Source organism: Microtus ochrogaster, assembly GCF_000317375.1.
Source record: "Microtus ochrogaster isolate Prairie Vole_2 chromosome 6 unlocalized genomic scaffold, MicOch1.0 chr6_random_2, whole genome shotgun sequence".
Lineage (NCBI taxonomy): Eukaryota > Metazoa > Chordata > Mammalia > Rodentia > Cricetidae > Microtus > Microtus ochrogaster.
This window is the reverse complement of record NW_004949095.1, coordinates 13,670,267-13,683,901: the sequence shown is the minus strand read 5'-3', so window position 1 is coordinate 13,683,901 and position 13,635 is coordinate 13,670,267. Positions and strand designations below refer to the sequence as shown.

At 42.0% G+C, this 13,635-nt stretch overlaps 1 protein-coding gene across 6 annotated transcripts in view; it reads right to left on the bottom strand.

Annotated features, from left to right (window-relative positions):
- Positions 1–13,635, bottom strand: part of Nme7 (NME/NM23 family member 7) — a 142,993-nt gene that overhangs the window by 30,787 nt on the left and 98,571 nt on the right. For all 6 annotated transcript variants that reach the window (XM_005363997.3, XM_013352520.2, XM_013352523.2 and 3 more), the window contains one exon: positions 8,234–8,341. In XM_005363997.3, coding sequence (XP_005364054.1) covers positions 8,234–8,341 — 108 coding nt within the window. The remainder of the gene's footprint in view (positions 1–8,233; positions 8,342–13,635) is intronic.

The following is a 13,635-nucleotide window of genomic DNA, read 5'->3' as shown; positions in this document are numbered from 1 at the left end:
CCATTTTCAGAAACTCCTTGTCATGACTCAGCTACTGACTGCACCCCATGGCTTGACACGGAAGCATCAGATGTATGGAGTTCAGCAACAGAATGAATTCACACACCGCCTCTTCTGTAGCCTAGGTCTTTTATATTAGATCTCCCTCTTACTCATCTCTACTTTTAATTTTTCATGTATTTTGCAATGAGGAAGGGGACTATCAAACAAGATCAATTTTAAATAGCACTTTTTATGAGGCTTTATAAACTGGCATATTTTAATTTTTTACTGGTGAAGTGTAATGTATGTTCCTTTGTGATATATTTAGGACTTTTAAATTTAAAGAATGGAGCTTTTCTTAAAAATATAGCCTTTTCTTTTGATCCTAACACATTTATTTTTCAATGGTCAAAGTTAAGAGTAGCAAAACCTTTGACAATATAAGATAATCTACATTAAGTTGAAACTATTTTTTTTAAAATACATTTTTAAAAGCTGTTGTTTTTACTTTAAGAATGTGTGTGTGTGCTGGATATGTGACAGTGAAGGCAGAGGTGTCCCTGGAGCAGGAGTCAGACAGCTGTGATGTGGGACTCAAACTGGGTCCTCTGCAGGAGCAGCTGGGCTCTTGGCTGCACAGTTATCTTTCCAGACCCCAATTTAACCTATTATTTGTTTAACACAAACTAATTTGTGCCTTGCTTCTATCCTCTGAGGTAAGTATTATTATTATTATCTTAGTCTTAAAATGAGGGCTTGAGGCACAACAGTTTACACAACCTTTTGTTTTGTTTTGAGACAGACTTTCTCTGTAGCTTTGGAGCCTGTCCTAGAACTAGCTCTTGTAGACCAGGCTGGCCTCGAACTCACAGAGATTCACCTGCCTCTGCCTCCTGAGTGCAGGGATTAAAGGTGTGCGCCATTGCCGCCCAATTTACACAACTTTCTTAACTATCAAGTAAGTGGCAGATCTGGAATTTGATCAATATGCCCTCACTGTACTTAAAATATTTAGCCACAGAGTTAGTCCTTAATGTATTGTCATTTCTTTTAATATTAATGAATTTTTGAGAACAGAATATTGCATGCCTAGCCACTGGGGACTGAAAAATTAACATAAAATACAAGCCAATGTTCTCACAGAGCAGAGGCTGTGGGAGACAGGCACTGTATTCAGGAACTGTGTTCGTGTAGATATGGATTGCTGTTCACAGTAGGATAGTCCGAAATATCTGGGCTACTATGTCCTTTAGACTTCTTACTGGATGAGCAGAGCTCATCTTTCCATTACTAATCACCTTAAACGTCCATCTTTGGTTAAGGGGACTCAGTGCAGAAACCTTCGATGGATCCTGTTTGCCATAGCCAAAGAAGCTACTGTTTGATACACATGGAAAAATCTCATGCTCACCCATAGTGGGCTCCAGGAAACCACCAAGGAAGTGTCCATCTGTCTAGTAGTGATCTTGGAATCAAGAACTGGCTCAGTTCAAACATTTTAGCCATTTTGGTCCTAGTTTTCTGGTGAAAAGGGCATTAGGTTGGGAACTTGAGGCAGACTTGGGTTTGAATTCGGTCTCTGCCATTCATTTACAGTGTGAGTCCAGTGGCGTCCTCTGATCCACGAGAGCAGCACTCTTTTGTACAGACTGGAGATAATGGGACTTTCAGGAGATCCAAGCAAACCATTTAACAAAGGCAGGATATACTGCTTGGCAAACAGCATTTATTACTTTTGTTATCCATAGCTTAGCTTTTTTTGTCACGAGAAAACTTCTAAAGGCCCTATAACTTCTCTGTACTTTGTATTTCCATATTTGTCTCCCATAACTTATTAAAACAACCCTCTATTTCAACCAGATTTAACAGGCCCAGCGTCTCCTGACATGAGCTTGCCACATTCTTCTTCTGGAACATTATAAAACCAGCTTTATTCTTCAAGGCTGTCCGCAGTGCTGGCCCCATAGTGAATTCCCTGGTTCCTCCGGCCACAGCCGCAACGCTGCCCACTAAGCTCTCTACTTACTCTTTCCAGCCCTTCCATACAGTCCTCCACACTGATAACATGCACACCACAACTTAACTCTGCTAGCACGCTCACCCTGCTATACTGATCGCACTCTCGCCTCCATAAAGGCTGGAATAAAACAGCATCCAGTGACATGGCCATACATTCTCACCAGCAAGGGAATGAAATTCATTAACTTAAAAATTAAGAAAAGTTATTTCTAAATTCTTTATATTAAACTGAAGGACTCACTGTTATATTTTAAAAGTTTGGCCTTTAGAATAGAAAATTATGAGAGTCAACCTTTACTTGTCAATTGGTCATAGCTGACTATAGTTTTTAGGGTTCACACTTGTGATATATTTGAGCTCACTGATTCTAGACATGAAAAAAAAAAGCTGTGACCTCTCCACACAATTAGAAAGGATTTTAGTTGTGTACTGTATTTTAATTTGTACAGTTTTCTTTAGCATGCGTAAAATCCAATATTCTTGTGACTTGAGGAATCTTAAACAGTTTACATTCCCTTTTGAGCTATGAAACATGATATATGTCTTCTACGTCAGCTCTGAAGAAAGCCCAGAGTGCAAAGAGTCCACAATTATGTGGAACACCCATGACTGCTGACTGCCACTCCACAAATGGCTGTCATCTAGAACAGCTTTTCAGCACCTCCCAGAAAAACGGGAAAACCAGGGCAGTTAAAGGTGTGTTGTGCCAGGGTTGGTGGCATTGCCACCGGTGAAGAAGGGAGGATTTCCTCACAGACGTGGAGCTTGCTGCTCTGGAGCCAAGTGGCCATCAAAAGTAGAAAACATCTAGTGATTTTCATGGCTGCTTTTCTTTTTTTTCTTTCTTTCTTTCTTTCTTTCTTTCTTTCTTTCTTTCTTTCTTTTTTTTTTTTTTTTTTTTTTTTTTTTTTTTTTTTTTTTTTTTTTTGGTTTTTCGAGACAGGGTTTCTCTGTGGCTTTGGAGCCTGTCCTGGAACTAGCTCTGTAGACCAGGCTGGTCTCGAACTCACAGAGATCCGCCTGCCTCTGCCTCCCGAGTGCTGGGATTAAAGGCGTGCGCCACCATCGCCCGGCACATGGCTGCTTTTCAACTATCAACACAAGATAGGGCTGCTTTTCCTGATGCCCCTGCAGCAGACGAGTGCCACCCTGTGCTGTCTGGACACCACCGCCAGCCAGTGAGCTTTGGGTAGGGTTGAATTCAGACAGCTCAAAGGATAATTCATGCTGTTGGATACAAAACGTCATTTAAAACAAAATGAGGCTGATGCTGACAGGAAGTGATTTTTCCCAGTGTCTTCACCGGCATGTTTTTTTTTTTTTTTTTTTTAATGTCCATGTCTGAGAAACCCCAAACTTGAGGACTTTAACCAAGAGAGGTTTCTCTGTCTTTGGGCAGTAGCTGTCCCAAGTGTGCATCCTGACGCATCAGCAACAAAGCCAGAAGAGAACCTGTTAGATGTGCAATCTCTCAGGCTTGGCCAGATCTAGCCAATCAGAGATGGAAGAGGAACATGGTTAATGGTTTCAAAAAGCCTGCCAAGAGACTCCACACTGCTGTGCACTTTAAGAAGCTCCGCCTCACAACAGGCACAGGAGCTGAGACAATGTGTGGAGAGTCCTAACTGACTCTATAAGGTCTTTTTTTAGTCTTATGGTTTGCTATCTACTTTCTATGGGTTTTCCATAGTTGCTAATGAAATCTGTTTTCAGCAATATTTTCTACCGTCTCCACTGATTCTGTAAGTGTCTACATATCTATATACAGAGCAGCCAATCGCATTAACTATCATCTTTAAGCCATCCATCTTGTTCCCACTCAATATGGGAGAACTAATTTAAAACAAGTTAGCACCACGAATGTACTGAGAATCTGAAAGACTTAAGGACCTACAGTTCTCTTTATGGGATACGCAATGCAATAGATGCTTCAATATTACATAATCAATGTTTATAGAAACTTCATGGAAAAAGAAGGCATTATGATTATTCAGAATAGGTTATCCTGGCACTTTATTACTAGAATTTTATTACTAAAATTCAAACTTTAACCTATGCTACTGAGAGAAGCACTAGTGATTTCAACATCACAGATAAAGATGGTAAGCCCTGTGTCACTCTCTGCACTCAGGGAAAGGGATTACCTCAGTTTGTTCCTTGGGCTGTCATTTCAGCCTTCTTAAATGTCTTTGGAAAATCGCTGCTCCTGGACACACTAATGGCCACTTTCAATCTGGCTACCAAAATTTTTCCTGACTTACCTTCATAGTCATTGTTAGGAAAAATCATCCCCTACACACACACACACACACACACACACACACACACACACACACACACACACCCCCTGCTCTTTTTCTAGCAATCCCACGACCAGCTCTTCTTACTATCCAGAATGCTCTATCCAGCCCCGACATGACTGTATTAGCCTTCACAGAACCATCACCTGGACCATGAATGGCTTGGGATGAAGTCTGGAGGTCTTCACGTGACTTTACAATGCCCCCAGTGACTCTTCTGACTTTTGGCTTGTCACGTCCCACTTCCGGGCCAAAGCACCAGCCTGGCTAGAGTATTTTTAGATCCTAAGAGAAAGCTGTTTGCTCTTGCCTTGTACATCGTGTTTCCTCTTTGACAGTATACATGTAAGAATCACAACTCTGCTTCCTTCAGGACAGAAACTAAAGCTAAGGATAAATCACGGGGTCAGGCTATGGAGAGGCCTGGGCTAGCCACAGCCAGTAAACCCAGGCCAATCACAACAGCCACCTCCACTTACGTTTATTTCTGGCTGGTTCTTAAGTCACTGGAACAAGAATGTGTTCACAATGACTCGACTAAATTCAGAATTGCTTTCACCAACTGTTTATGATACAATATTTAAAGCCTCTTAAATTCCAGTTGGCAATCAAAGTGTGATATAACCACATTACAGGGTGTTTGGAAACGAAGAACAGAGGGAAGGTACATATTTCACTATAATATCGGACAATTAACACATTACTATCAGAGGGAGCAAGACTTGCAATCTGTTTACTGATGTTCTCAATGCGGTGTGTGTGTGGGGGAGAGGTATAAATGTATATACACATGTGTGTGCAGTTGTGTGTGCCTGTGCACACATGTAGAAGCCCCAGGAGAATGTGGGGTATCCTCCCCTATGGCTCTCTTCCCTGTCCCTTTAAGACAGGCTTTCTCACAGACCATGGAGCTTGCTGCTTTTTACGTAGGCTGGACACAACCCAGCCTCCCTTCTGTCCAGCACTGGGGCGACAGGCATAACAGGCACATGTGGCCACACACGGTTTTCATGTGGATACTAAGGACGCAGACTCAGGTCCTCATGCTTGTATGGGTGCCTTTACCACTAAGACAGCTCCACAGTCCACACAGCAAGTGTCTAAGTTTTAAATGATAAGTATCGGAGTGGAAGGTGATTGACCTATGGTCTGGTGCACAGAATTCTGATATTCTTGAATATGCTACCACAGTCCATTCAGCAGCTTGGGGATTTCAAGTGTTTTCTTCTTGATGGAGATAATAAGACAAGAGGATCCTAGAGCAGACTATGGAAGCAAAATGTAAGACAGAGAACTCGGTGTTTTCTTCAATGAAGGCTGGGAAATGCTAGATGATCCTGATGATCACCAATACCAGGGAAAGACTAGGACTGGCCTTGGGTGAGCCAGGGAACAGTATATACAGGCTATGTCACAATGAGGAATTAATGACTCCTTACACAAGTAACATACCAGCAGCAAAATGAACTAGTCAGTGTCATGCTAGAAGATCATGGGAAAGCTACCTGGAAAAAAATTCTGACAGCCAAAGAAATAAATGAATTAATTTGATTAGATTTTTTTTGTTGTTATTTTCAAAGATTTCAAAGTCATGAAAGTTAATTGGAAAACCTGAGTGGCTGTGCCAGACTGAGAGAAACTTGGGGGAAAAAAAATGAAACAAAGAAGTCTGACCCAAGTGCTTTCTGTTAAAAAATTTTGAGACAACTGATGGATCTCAGAGTCTGAGACAGTAGCAATATGTAATCGCCAGGTTCTTAATCTGGATGCTCACTATGTGGCTATGTAGGGAAGGGTCTTTTATGTTAAAACCTGCATTAAAGTACTCAGGAATATGGGACACGGTGGCAGTTCCCTTTCACTTTCACACTTTCACACTTTCACAGAAACTTTCTGTGGTGATTGTACTTGACTTTTCTCAAAAACTGAATTTTCTTCATTTTAAAAACTATATTATTTGTGTATAACACAGTTTGCGTGTGGAGGTCAGAGGACAACCTGCCAAAGTCAGGTCACCAAGCTTGTGGCAAGCTAAGCCATCTTTCCAGAAAGTTTGAAGCAGGCTCTCAAGAAGTTGAGTCTTGGTATTAGCATCTTAAAAACTGTCGTGGTGAGTCTCACACAATCAGGGTCAGAGCTCATTGTTACAGAGTTCTCATTAAGAATAAAGGAGAAATACTACCAGCTTTTCATTCAGTGGATGAAACATTAGGCAAATTATTGCCCCGTTTCCTTTCAAAACTAATCTACTGAAGAACTTTTACAAGTAGGACCGTCTGTCTCAGTGTGGTGGTGCATACCTTTAATCCCAAAATTTGGAAGAAAGAGGCAGGCAGTTATCTGTGAATCTGAGGCCACCAGAGCTACACTGTATGATCTTGTCTAAATCAAACAAACAAACAAATAAAAAAGCCATCAGAGGGGTGTGTCATGCAGAAGTGTGCAGGCGCCTACAGACCCTGGGCTGCAATACCAGGAACAACGGTCCCCTTCAGACACTGTGCCATTTGACAGGGCAGGTACCGCCATTTGTCTTCAGTTCATAGAATGAGGAAACCTGGGTTTGGGGAGACAAGCAGTGTGCCTGGAAGTTACTTGACTCCTAGTGGTCCTTTTACAGCACAGGGAAACACCACAGCACTCTGGACACACACACACACACACACACACACACACACACACACACACACACGAACAGTGTCAGCAACAACAAGGGCACTCTCTTAGTTACACACCCTGTGTCCAATTTAATGACCACAAACACTCCTTCCACAAACACCCATCATGCCAGCCTCTAATTCTGGAGCCTTGCTGGCAATCAATTCAGTTGTATACTAAGAAGCAGAATGTGGGGACAAATTGTATGGAAAAGCCCTCAGGTTTTCAATGACGGTTGCCGCATAGCTGCTGGGAGCCCACTTACTTCAGCTCATCTGCGCTGGACATCAGCTCCTTAACCTGCCCATGGAAGAAATCCAGGCACTCTCTGGTGCCTCGCTGAGCTGACCATTCTCACTAATGCTTTCTTCAGTACAGAAATTTCAGAGCATCGGTATTGCAGCTAGCAGAGCATCAGAGAGCATTGCCAGTGACGTCATCTAGGACTTCTCATGTTATAGATCCATGGCCATTGCTTCTATGACCACAGAGCTGGCTTTGTCATGACTAGTAGAGAATGACAGACAACATCGTGCTCAGCTCTAAATAGGTGTTCATATTGTCCCTCTTCCTCCAAGGCTAAGGGATCACGGCAGCAGAGGGGGAAGAGAGAGCCTAAGAGTCAGAGGCTATGGTGACTATCATCGAACGCTGTTTTCTACACAGAACACGGCAGTTGCACACATCAGCAGTTGTGATAGCGTGCATAAGACTGGTGCAAACTCAGGTCACAAAATCTGTACTTGAAGGAAGTGGTCACACATCCTACTCCTAGCTAAAGACATTGACAACTCATAGCTTTTGGGAAAAGAAGAGCTGGTTTTCTTTACAGTGTGACTTCAAACATGTTCCAACAGATGGCCTCACACCCAGGAGCTTTTAGGCAGCACAAATTGAACTCCCTGTCTTTTTTTTTTTTAAATTTTGCTGTGATGTCTTTAAAAAGAGGGTATACAGTTGGGTGAGCAGAGAGGTGAGGACGGGTCTGGAAAGAGTTGGGATGGGGTTCAATGTGATCAAAATACATTATATAAAACTCAAAGAACAAACAAAATTTAATGATTTTAAGAAAGAAATTCTTTTGTGTTGCCCTCTGGATTACCTAGGATCATGAGCGCATGCTTGGGTATATTTGATATTTATAGTAGAAAGTTACTGGACAGCCAAAACCCAGTGTAATCGCACACTATTAAGTGGTGTGAGTTGTGCAAGAATGGCAGAGATTACTAGTGAGTCTAAAGTGTAAGCGGGAGTCCCGCCCTGCTTGGTCTTACCTCCAGGAGGCCATCCTCTGGTAGATCTGTGCAGTGAACAGCATTCTGCATCTTAGTTTTACCAAAGATTGCTCTGAGGGTCTCGGGACGTAAATGGCGGGCGATTTCCTATGAAATACACATACACATATAGGCTAAAGTTAGTAATAAGGTATTAATAAGAAAAAGCATTAGCTACATGGAAATTTTAATTATTTTATTTTATAAAATCCAAGTTATACATTGAGGGTGCTAATTTTTCTTGGAAACAACATGAATATATGAAACTTCAGACCACTGAAAATTTTATATTTGCCAGTATAAATTTTTTAATATAAATATAAATAATATAAATATAAAAAGATTAGTACTGAATTACTATATTTATTTATGGTGTGTGTGTGTGTGTGTGTGTGTGTGTGTGTGTGTGTGAGAGTGAGAGAGAGAGAGAGAGAGAGAGAGAGAGAGAGAGAGAGAGAGAGAAACAGAGAAGGCAACCTGTATGTCAGTTTAGTGGGTCTCAGGGATTGAACTCAAGTTGTTAGTCTTGGCAGCAGGTTCCTTTACCTGCTGAGTCATCTTTTCTGCCCTAGTGTGATGGTCTGAATTAAGAATGGCTCCCATGGGATATCTGAATGCTTAGTCACCAGGGAGCAGAACTATTTGAAAGGATTAGAAGTAGGAGGAGGTGTGGCCTTATTGGAAGAAGTGTGTCTCTGTGGGTGGGCTTTGAGGTTTCAAAAGCCCATGCCAGACCCAGACTCTGTGCCCTCTCTACTTATGGACCAGGATGTACTTCTTAGCTACTTCTCCCACACCACACCTGCCTGTTCTGCCACCATGCTGCCTGCCATGATGATCATGGACCACCCCTCTGAAACTGTAAGCCAGCCCCAGTTAAATGCTTTCTCTCTGAGAGCTGCCTTAGGTGTAGTGTCTCTTCACAGCCGTAGAACAGTAACTAAGATGCAGAACAAGGCCTTGTCTGTGGCCTTCCTATGTATTATGTTAGGAGACACACATAATTACATTTTTTTTTACCAACAGATTATTACGGCCACATAGAATAAGATTACTGTGCAAATTTTATAAGGTTAATAAATAACTTTATTTAAAATGAACCAGTTTCATTGTATTGATTTTATAGTTTCAAAAACTTTAAATCTACTTAACATTAGAACATCTTCAGGGAGAAAAATGGTCACAAACAGTCCTGGATTTAATGAGGCTGAGACAGATACAGAAATAGATACAAGCACACTATGAGGGGAGGTATAACATTTGGGCAAAAGTCTTAAACTGGTAAGAAAGGGGGAGATGACGGAGAGTAGATCACTGGGTCTGAGTTCAGCTAATTCGGTGGACAAGTACTGAGACAGAAGTGAACTGGGAAAGAGATTACCGCACATCAGCTCTTAGAGCAAGTGGAAGTGCCCGGTGTGAGGAAAGGATTGCTAATCACCACTCTTAAGGTACAACCATGGCTGAAGTCAGGGTGAGGGCTGGAATGGTGGAAGGAGAAGAACAAGTTGTGTGGCCAAGTTACTGAACGACCACTTCCGTGGATACAGAAATCAAAACGGCGCCAGGCACACCTACAGTGCATGGATGCTGAGTAACCTTCACAGCAAATTAAGGGTGCTCTGAAAGTTTTCATTTACTTAATTATAGCCACATGTCACCATAGGACATGCTGAACCAACATACATTGAGCCTACGTACTGAATGTGGTCCCCTAGGTTATAGGAGCTGTAATTCCCTATCATCTCATGGCATCACGACAGCCACAATGTGGCACAATGTACTATCCACCTGACTGTGGTGATACCATTATAAGTAAACATACTCTGCCAGTCATTGCTCATACAGTTATGCAGGCATGGTAACATCAGATAGTAACAGAGGACTATGTGACCAGTTTAGGTACGTCTCATGCTGGCCTTTGTATCCCTGGAGTACTCCTACTTATTACAAGAAGCAGCACGCCATGCTACATGGGAATCAGCCTCCACTCCGACTGCTTAGGTTTTCATTTGGACCAGCACAAGAGGTCTTGGTTAACTGAAATGTCGTGTATGCATAGGACACATCCGAACAACCATATGCCGTGAAAGTGAAATGCCAAGAGCGATCTTTCCTCATCACAAGCTCCGTTCGTGCTTCAACAGATTCCCCTAATTATCCCAGCAGATTCTTGTTCTTTCTTCTATTTATACACTATGGTGAAAACCATCATGCATACATAATTCGTCCTTAATGAGCAGAAATAACTTCCAAATACAACAACGCCACATTATGGACTAACAATTTCATTTAGTATCATAAATAATAATCCTTTAGAAGGAACTTGAGTTCATAAATGATAGGATATGCTGGTAAAACTGGACTCCTTAAAGATTAGTATTTATTTGTACTTAAAGTTAAGAGCCTTTCAAACCATCAAATTCCTGACATATTCATGCCTCTTGACAACCTTGTGCCCAGCTCCCAAGTGCTTGGATATTTCACATCTCATCACAGGCACTAAAAATTCTGCTCAGGTAATCCTGCAGTGGGAGGGAAATTCCATCTTCATGAATGCCCTCTAAGTCTATGGCAGTGAAAACAAGTTACCGAACAGTACGGTAACCAGCACAAAACTGAAAACAAAGAGAACATTTATTTCATTATTCTAGGGCTGTGTGCATGTAAATGAACACCACTGAGTAGAACGGGTATGTCCAGTGGGTAAAACATGTCTGGACAAAGACCAAATCGCTCCCCTGGTAAGCTGCTCTTTCCGTCTTCATGCTGCAGGAGAGATACGAGGGTGAAAAAGCTGTGTCACCGCTCGGCGTCCACAGAAGTAAGATTCACCTTCATTTACTCGGCAACCTGTTTACCCGCAATGCCACCTACACCGCTCTGACAAGGGGCACCATGGTCATTACACTGTCAGATTCTCTTCACTTGTGAGCCTCCTTGAGATTTAGCACTCTGGGTCATCCCCATGTTCCTCCAGCTCCCCTTTACTCACCCCACATGGTGCCATGACCCGATCTCCTTCTCAGGCTCCTGGATTTCCATCTTCTTACCACCCGCAAATCAGTCTTTTCTCCCCTTATCTTCTGGATCTCCCTGTTTCATCACAGTTAGTGCTGCTCATGTCTCTTCAGATGGCACTCTAGTCCCTAACTTCTGCCCAGCCCTTTTCTCAACAACAGCACCTGCTTATTCCACCAGAATTTTATGCTCTATCTGGCCAAACCTTCTCTCCAAGCACTTCCTCTTTCTAATTTCCCTCTCTTCTTGAACAGAACCACAGTTCAATCGCATAATCTAGACAAAAAGGAGTCACCCCCAACTGTCCGTTTCCTCCTTGAGCCCCATTGGCAGTCTATCACATCATATGGATTTTCCCTTTGGCACAGCATGCCGTCCCATGTCCCCTTCCTAAACATATTGCTACAGTTTATTCTCCTATTATGTTTAGACTTTAGTGGTCTCCTAACAGGCTTTATCCCCTTTGTTTACACAATGCTCACTCTCGTAATCCACACAAACTTAATGACTAGGACTATATGATCTTTACAGAGCCAACACACTGAAAGCTCATGAACGGTGCCTGGAGTATCAGTATCAGCAATAGCAGAGGAGTGGACAGACAAATCAAAGGGCTGGCAATGCCCAAACTTACACTCTTCATGGGAGACAGAGTAGGAAAACTCAGCCACTTAGCTACCAGTGCTCAAAGGTCCTTTTGCTATGTTTTCCAGAAGTGTTTATCTCAAGGAATTCTCAAGAAAACTCCTTTGACATATATGTAATCACCATTTGACTGACTTTTTTTTTATCTTCACGTATGTATACGATGTGTGTGTATGTGTGTTGGGGTGAACTTATGTGTAGAGGTCAAAGGATGACCTTAGATGTCCATCATTTCCTTATATCTTGTTTGAAATGGAGTCACATTGTCTGCCACAATGTACAGTAGCCTATATGGTGCAAAAGTCTCAGGTGATTTGCCTGTATCTCTTCCCATCTTACCACAGAACATGGAGATTACAGATGCACGCTCTAATACCTTTGCATGGGTTCTGAGGATCTGAACTCAGGTCCTCACACTTTAGCCACGGAGAGATCTTTCCTAATCTATTTATCTATCATGATTGATGATTTTGTTTATCAGAATTTTGCAAACTTGGCACATATGGCTGAGAATGAAATTGAGAACCCTGAACACTAATTCTGTGTCTTTGAAAACGACCTGCTTTGGAACTTAGGATAATGTCACTGACAAAATGCCACATGAGATGGGGACAATTAATAAGAATAGCATTAGGTTTTTACGTGTATTACAATATTAAGGCAAATTTGAATTCCCTCGAGAAATAAGGTCTTCTGGTATACACACACTTATGAATGGCCACTATTAGCATAGTGTACAGTAAGTGATCTTTCAGGTCATTTGTTAGGCTTATACATTACTATATTTTAAAAATACATTTTGCTAAAATGCATTAGCTCACATTCTTTCTTTTCGTGCCCTCCCCTCCTCTCCATCACTCCTACCCTTCCTTTCAATTTTCTATTTCTCACTGGGTATCAAACGCAAGGATTCACATATGCTAAGAAACCACTTCATCACCGCCCTCTAGCTACAGACTTTATTTTATTCATATTGGGACACTATCTCACCAAATTACCCTGCTCTCAAACTTGCAATCCCCTTACCTCAGTTTCCTGAGCAGCTGCAATCAACAAACCTGCGTCACCACTTCTAGCGAATTCACAATTCTTATGTATGACCCCAAAGCATAAGACCTTGAGGCAAGAGTCTCATGTAGGGAGAATAAACTCTGTTCCTTGCAGTTAATATTGTGCATATTTCCTTGGTTATTTATTTTCTAAAAAGGAAACATTTTGCTGGGACTGGTGATATGGCTTTTAATTCTACCTACCTACTTGAGTGGCTAAGGCAGGATAATCTTAATCTTAAATCTTAAAAAACATATTATTTTTTTACTCTATGTATGGGTGTTTTGCCTGTGGGGGCCCACAGAAGTGGGTCCACTCCACCTGGACTGAAGGTCAGAGCTTACGCCTGCTCTGACTTAAGGAGTGGTTACAAGCAAGATATTCTGACCTAGGGCATTAATTGGTATTTTGGATATTAAGATGGCCCACAGAGGTGGATCTGCTCCACCTTGACCAAAAGTCAGAGAATTCAAGCCTATTCCTGCTCTTTCATGTTTCAGACAGGAGGTTTGACCCAGGGAGTGGCTGCCTACAGGATTCTTGGTCTAAGGTGTTGTTGCAGCACATCCTGCCTAAAGCTCAGGAAATAGCTGCTTGATATTTCAAGTAATGAAGCAAGTAATTGTTCTGTTTGTCCTTTCTGTCATGCTAAGGTAGTCTTTGCCTCCCCCCTTTTGTATTGGGGT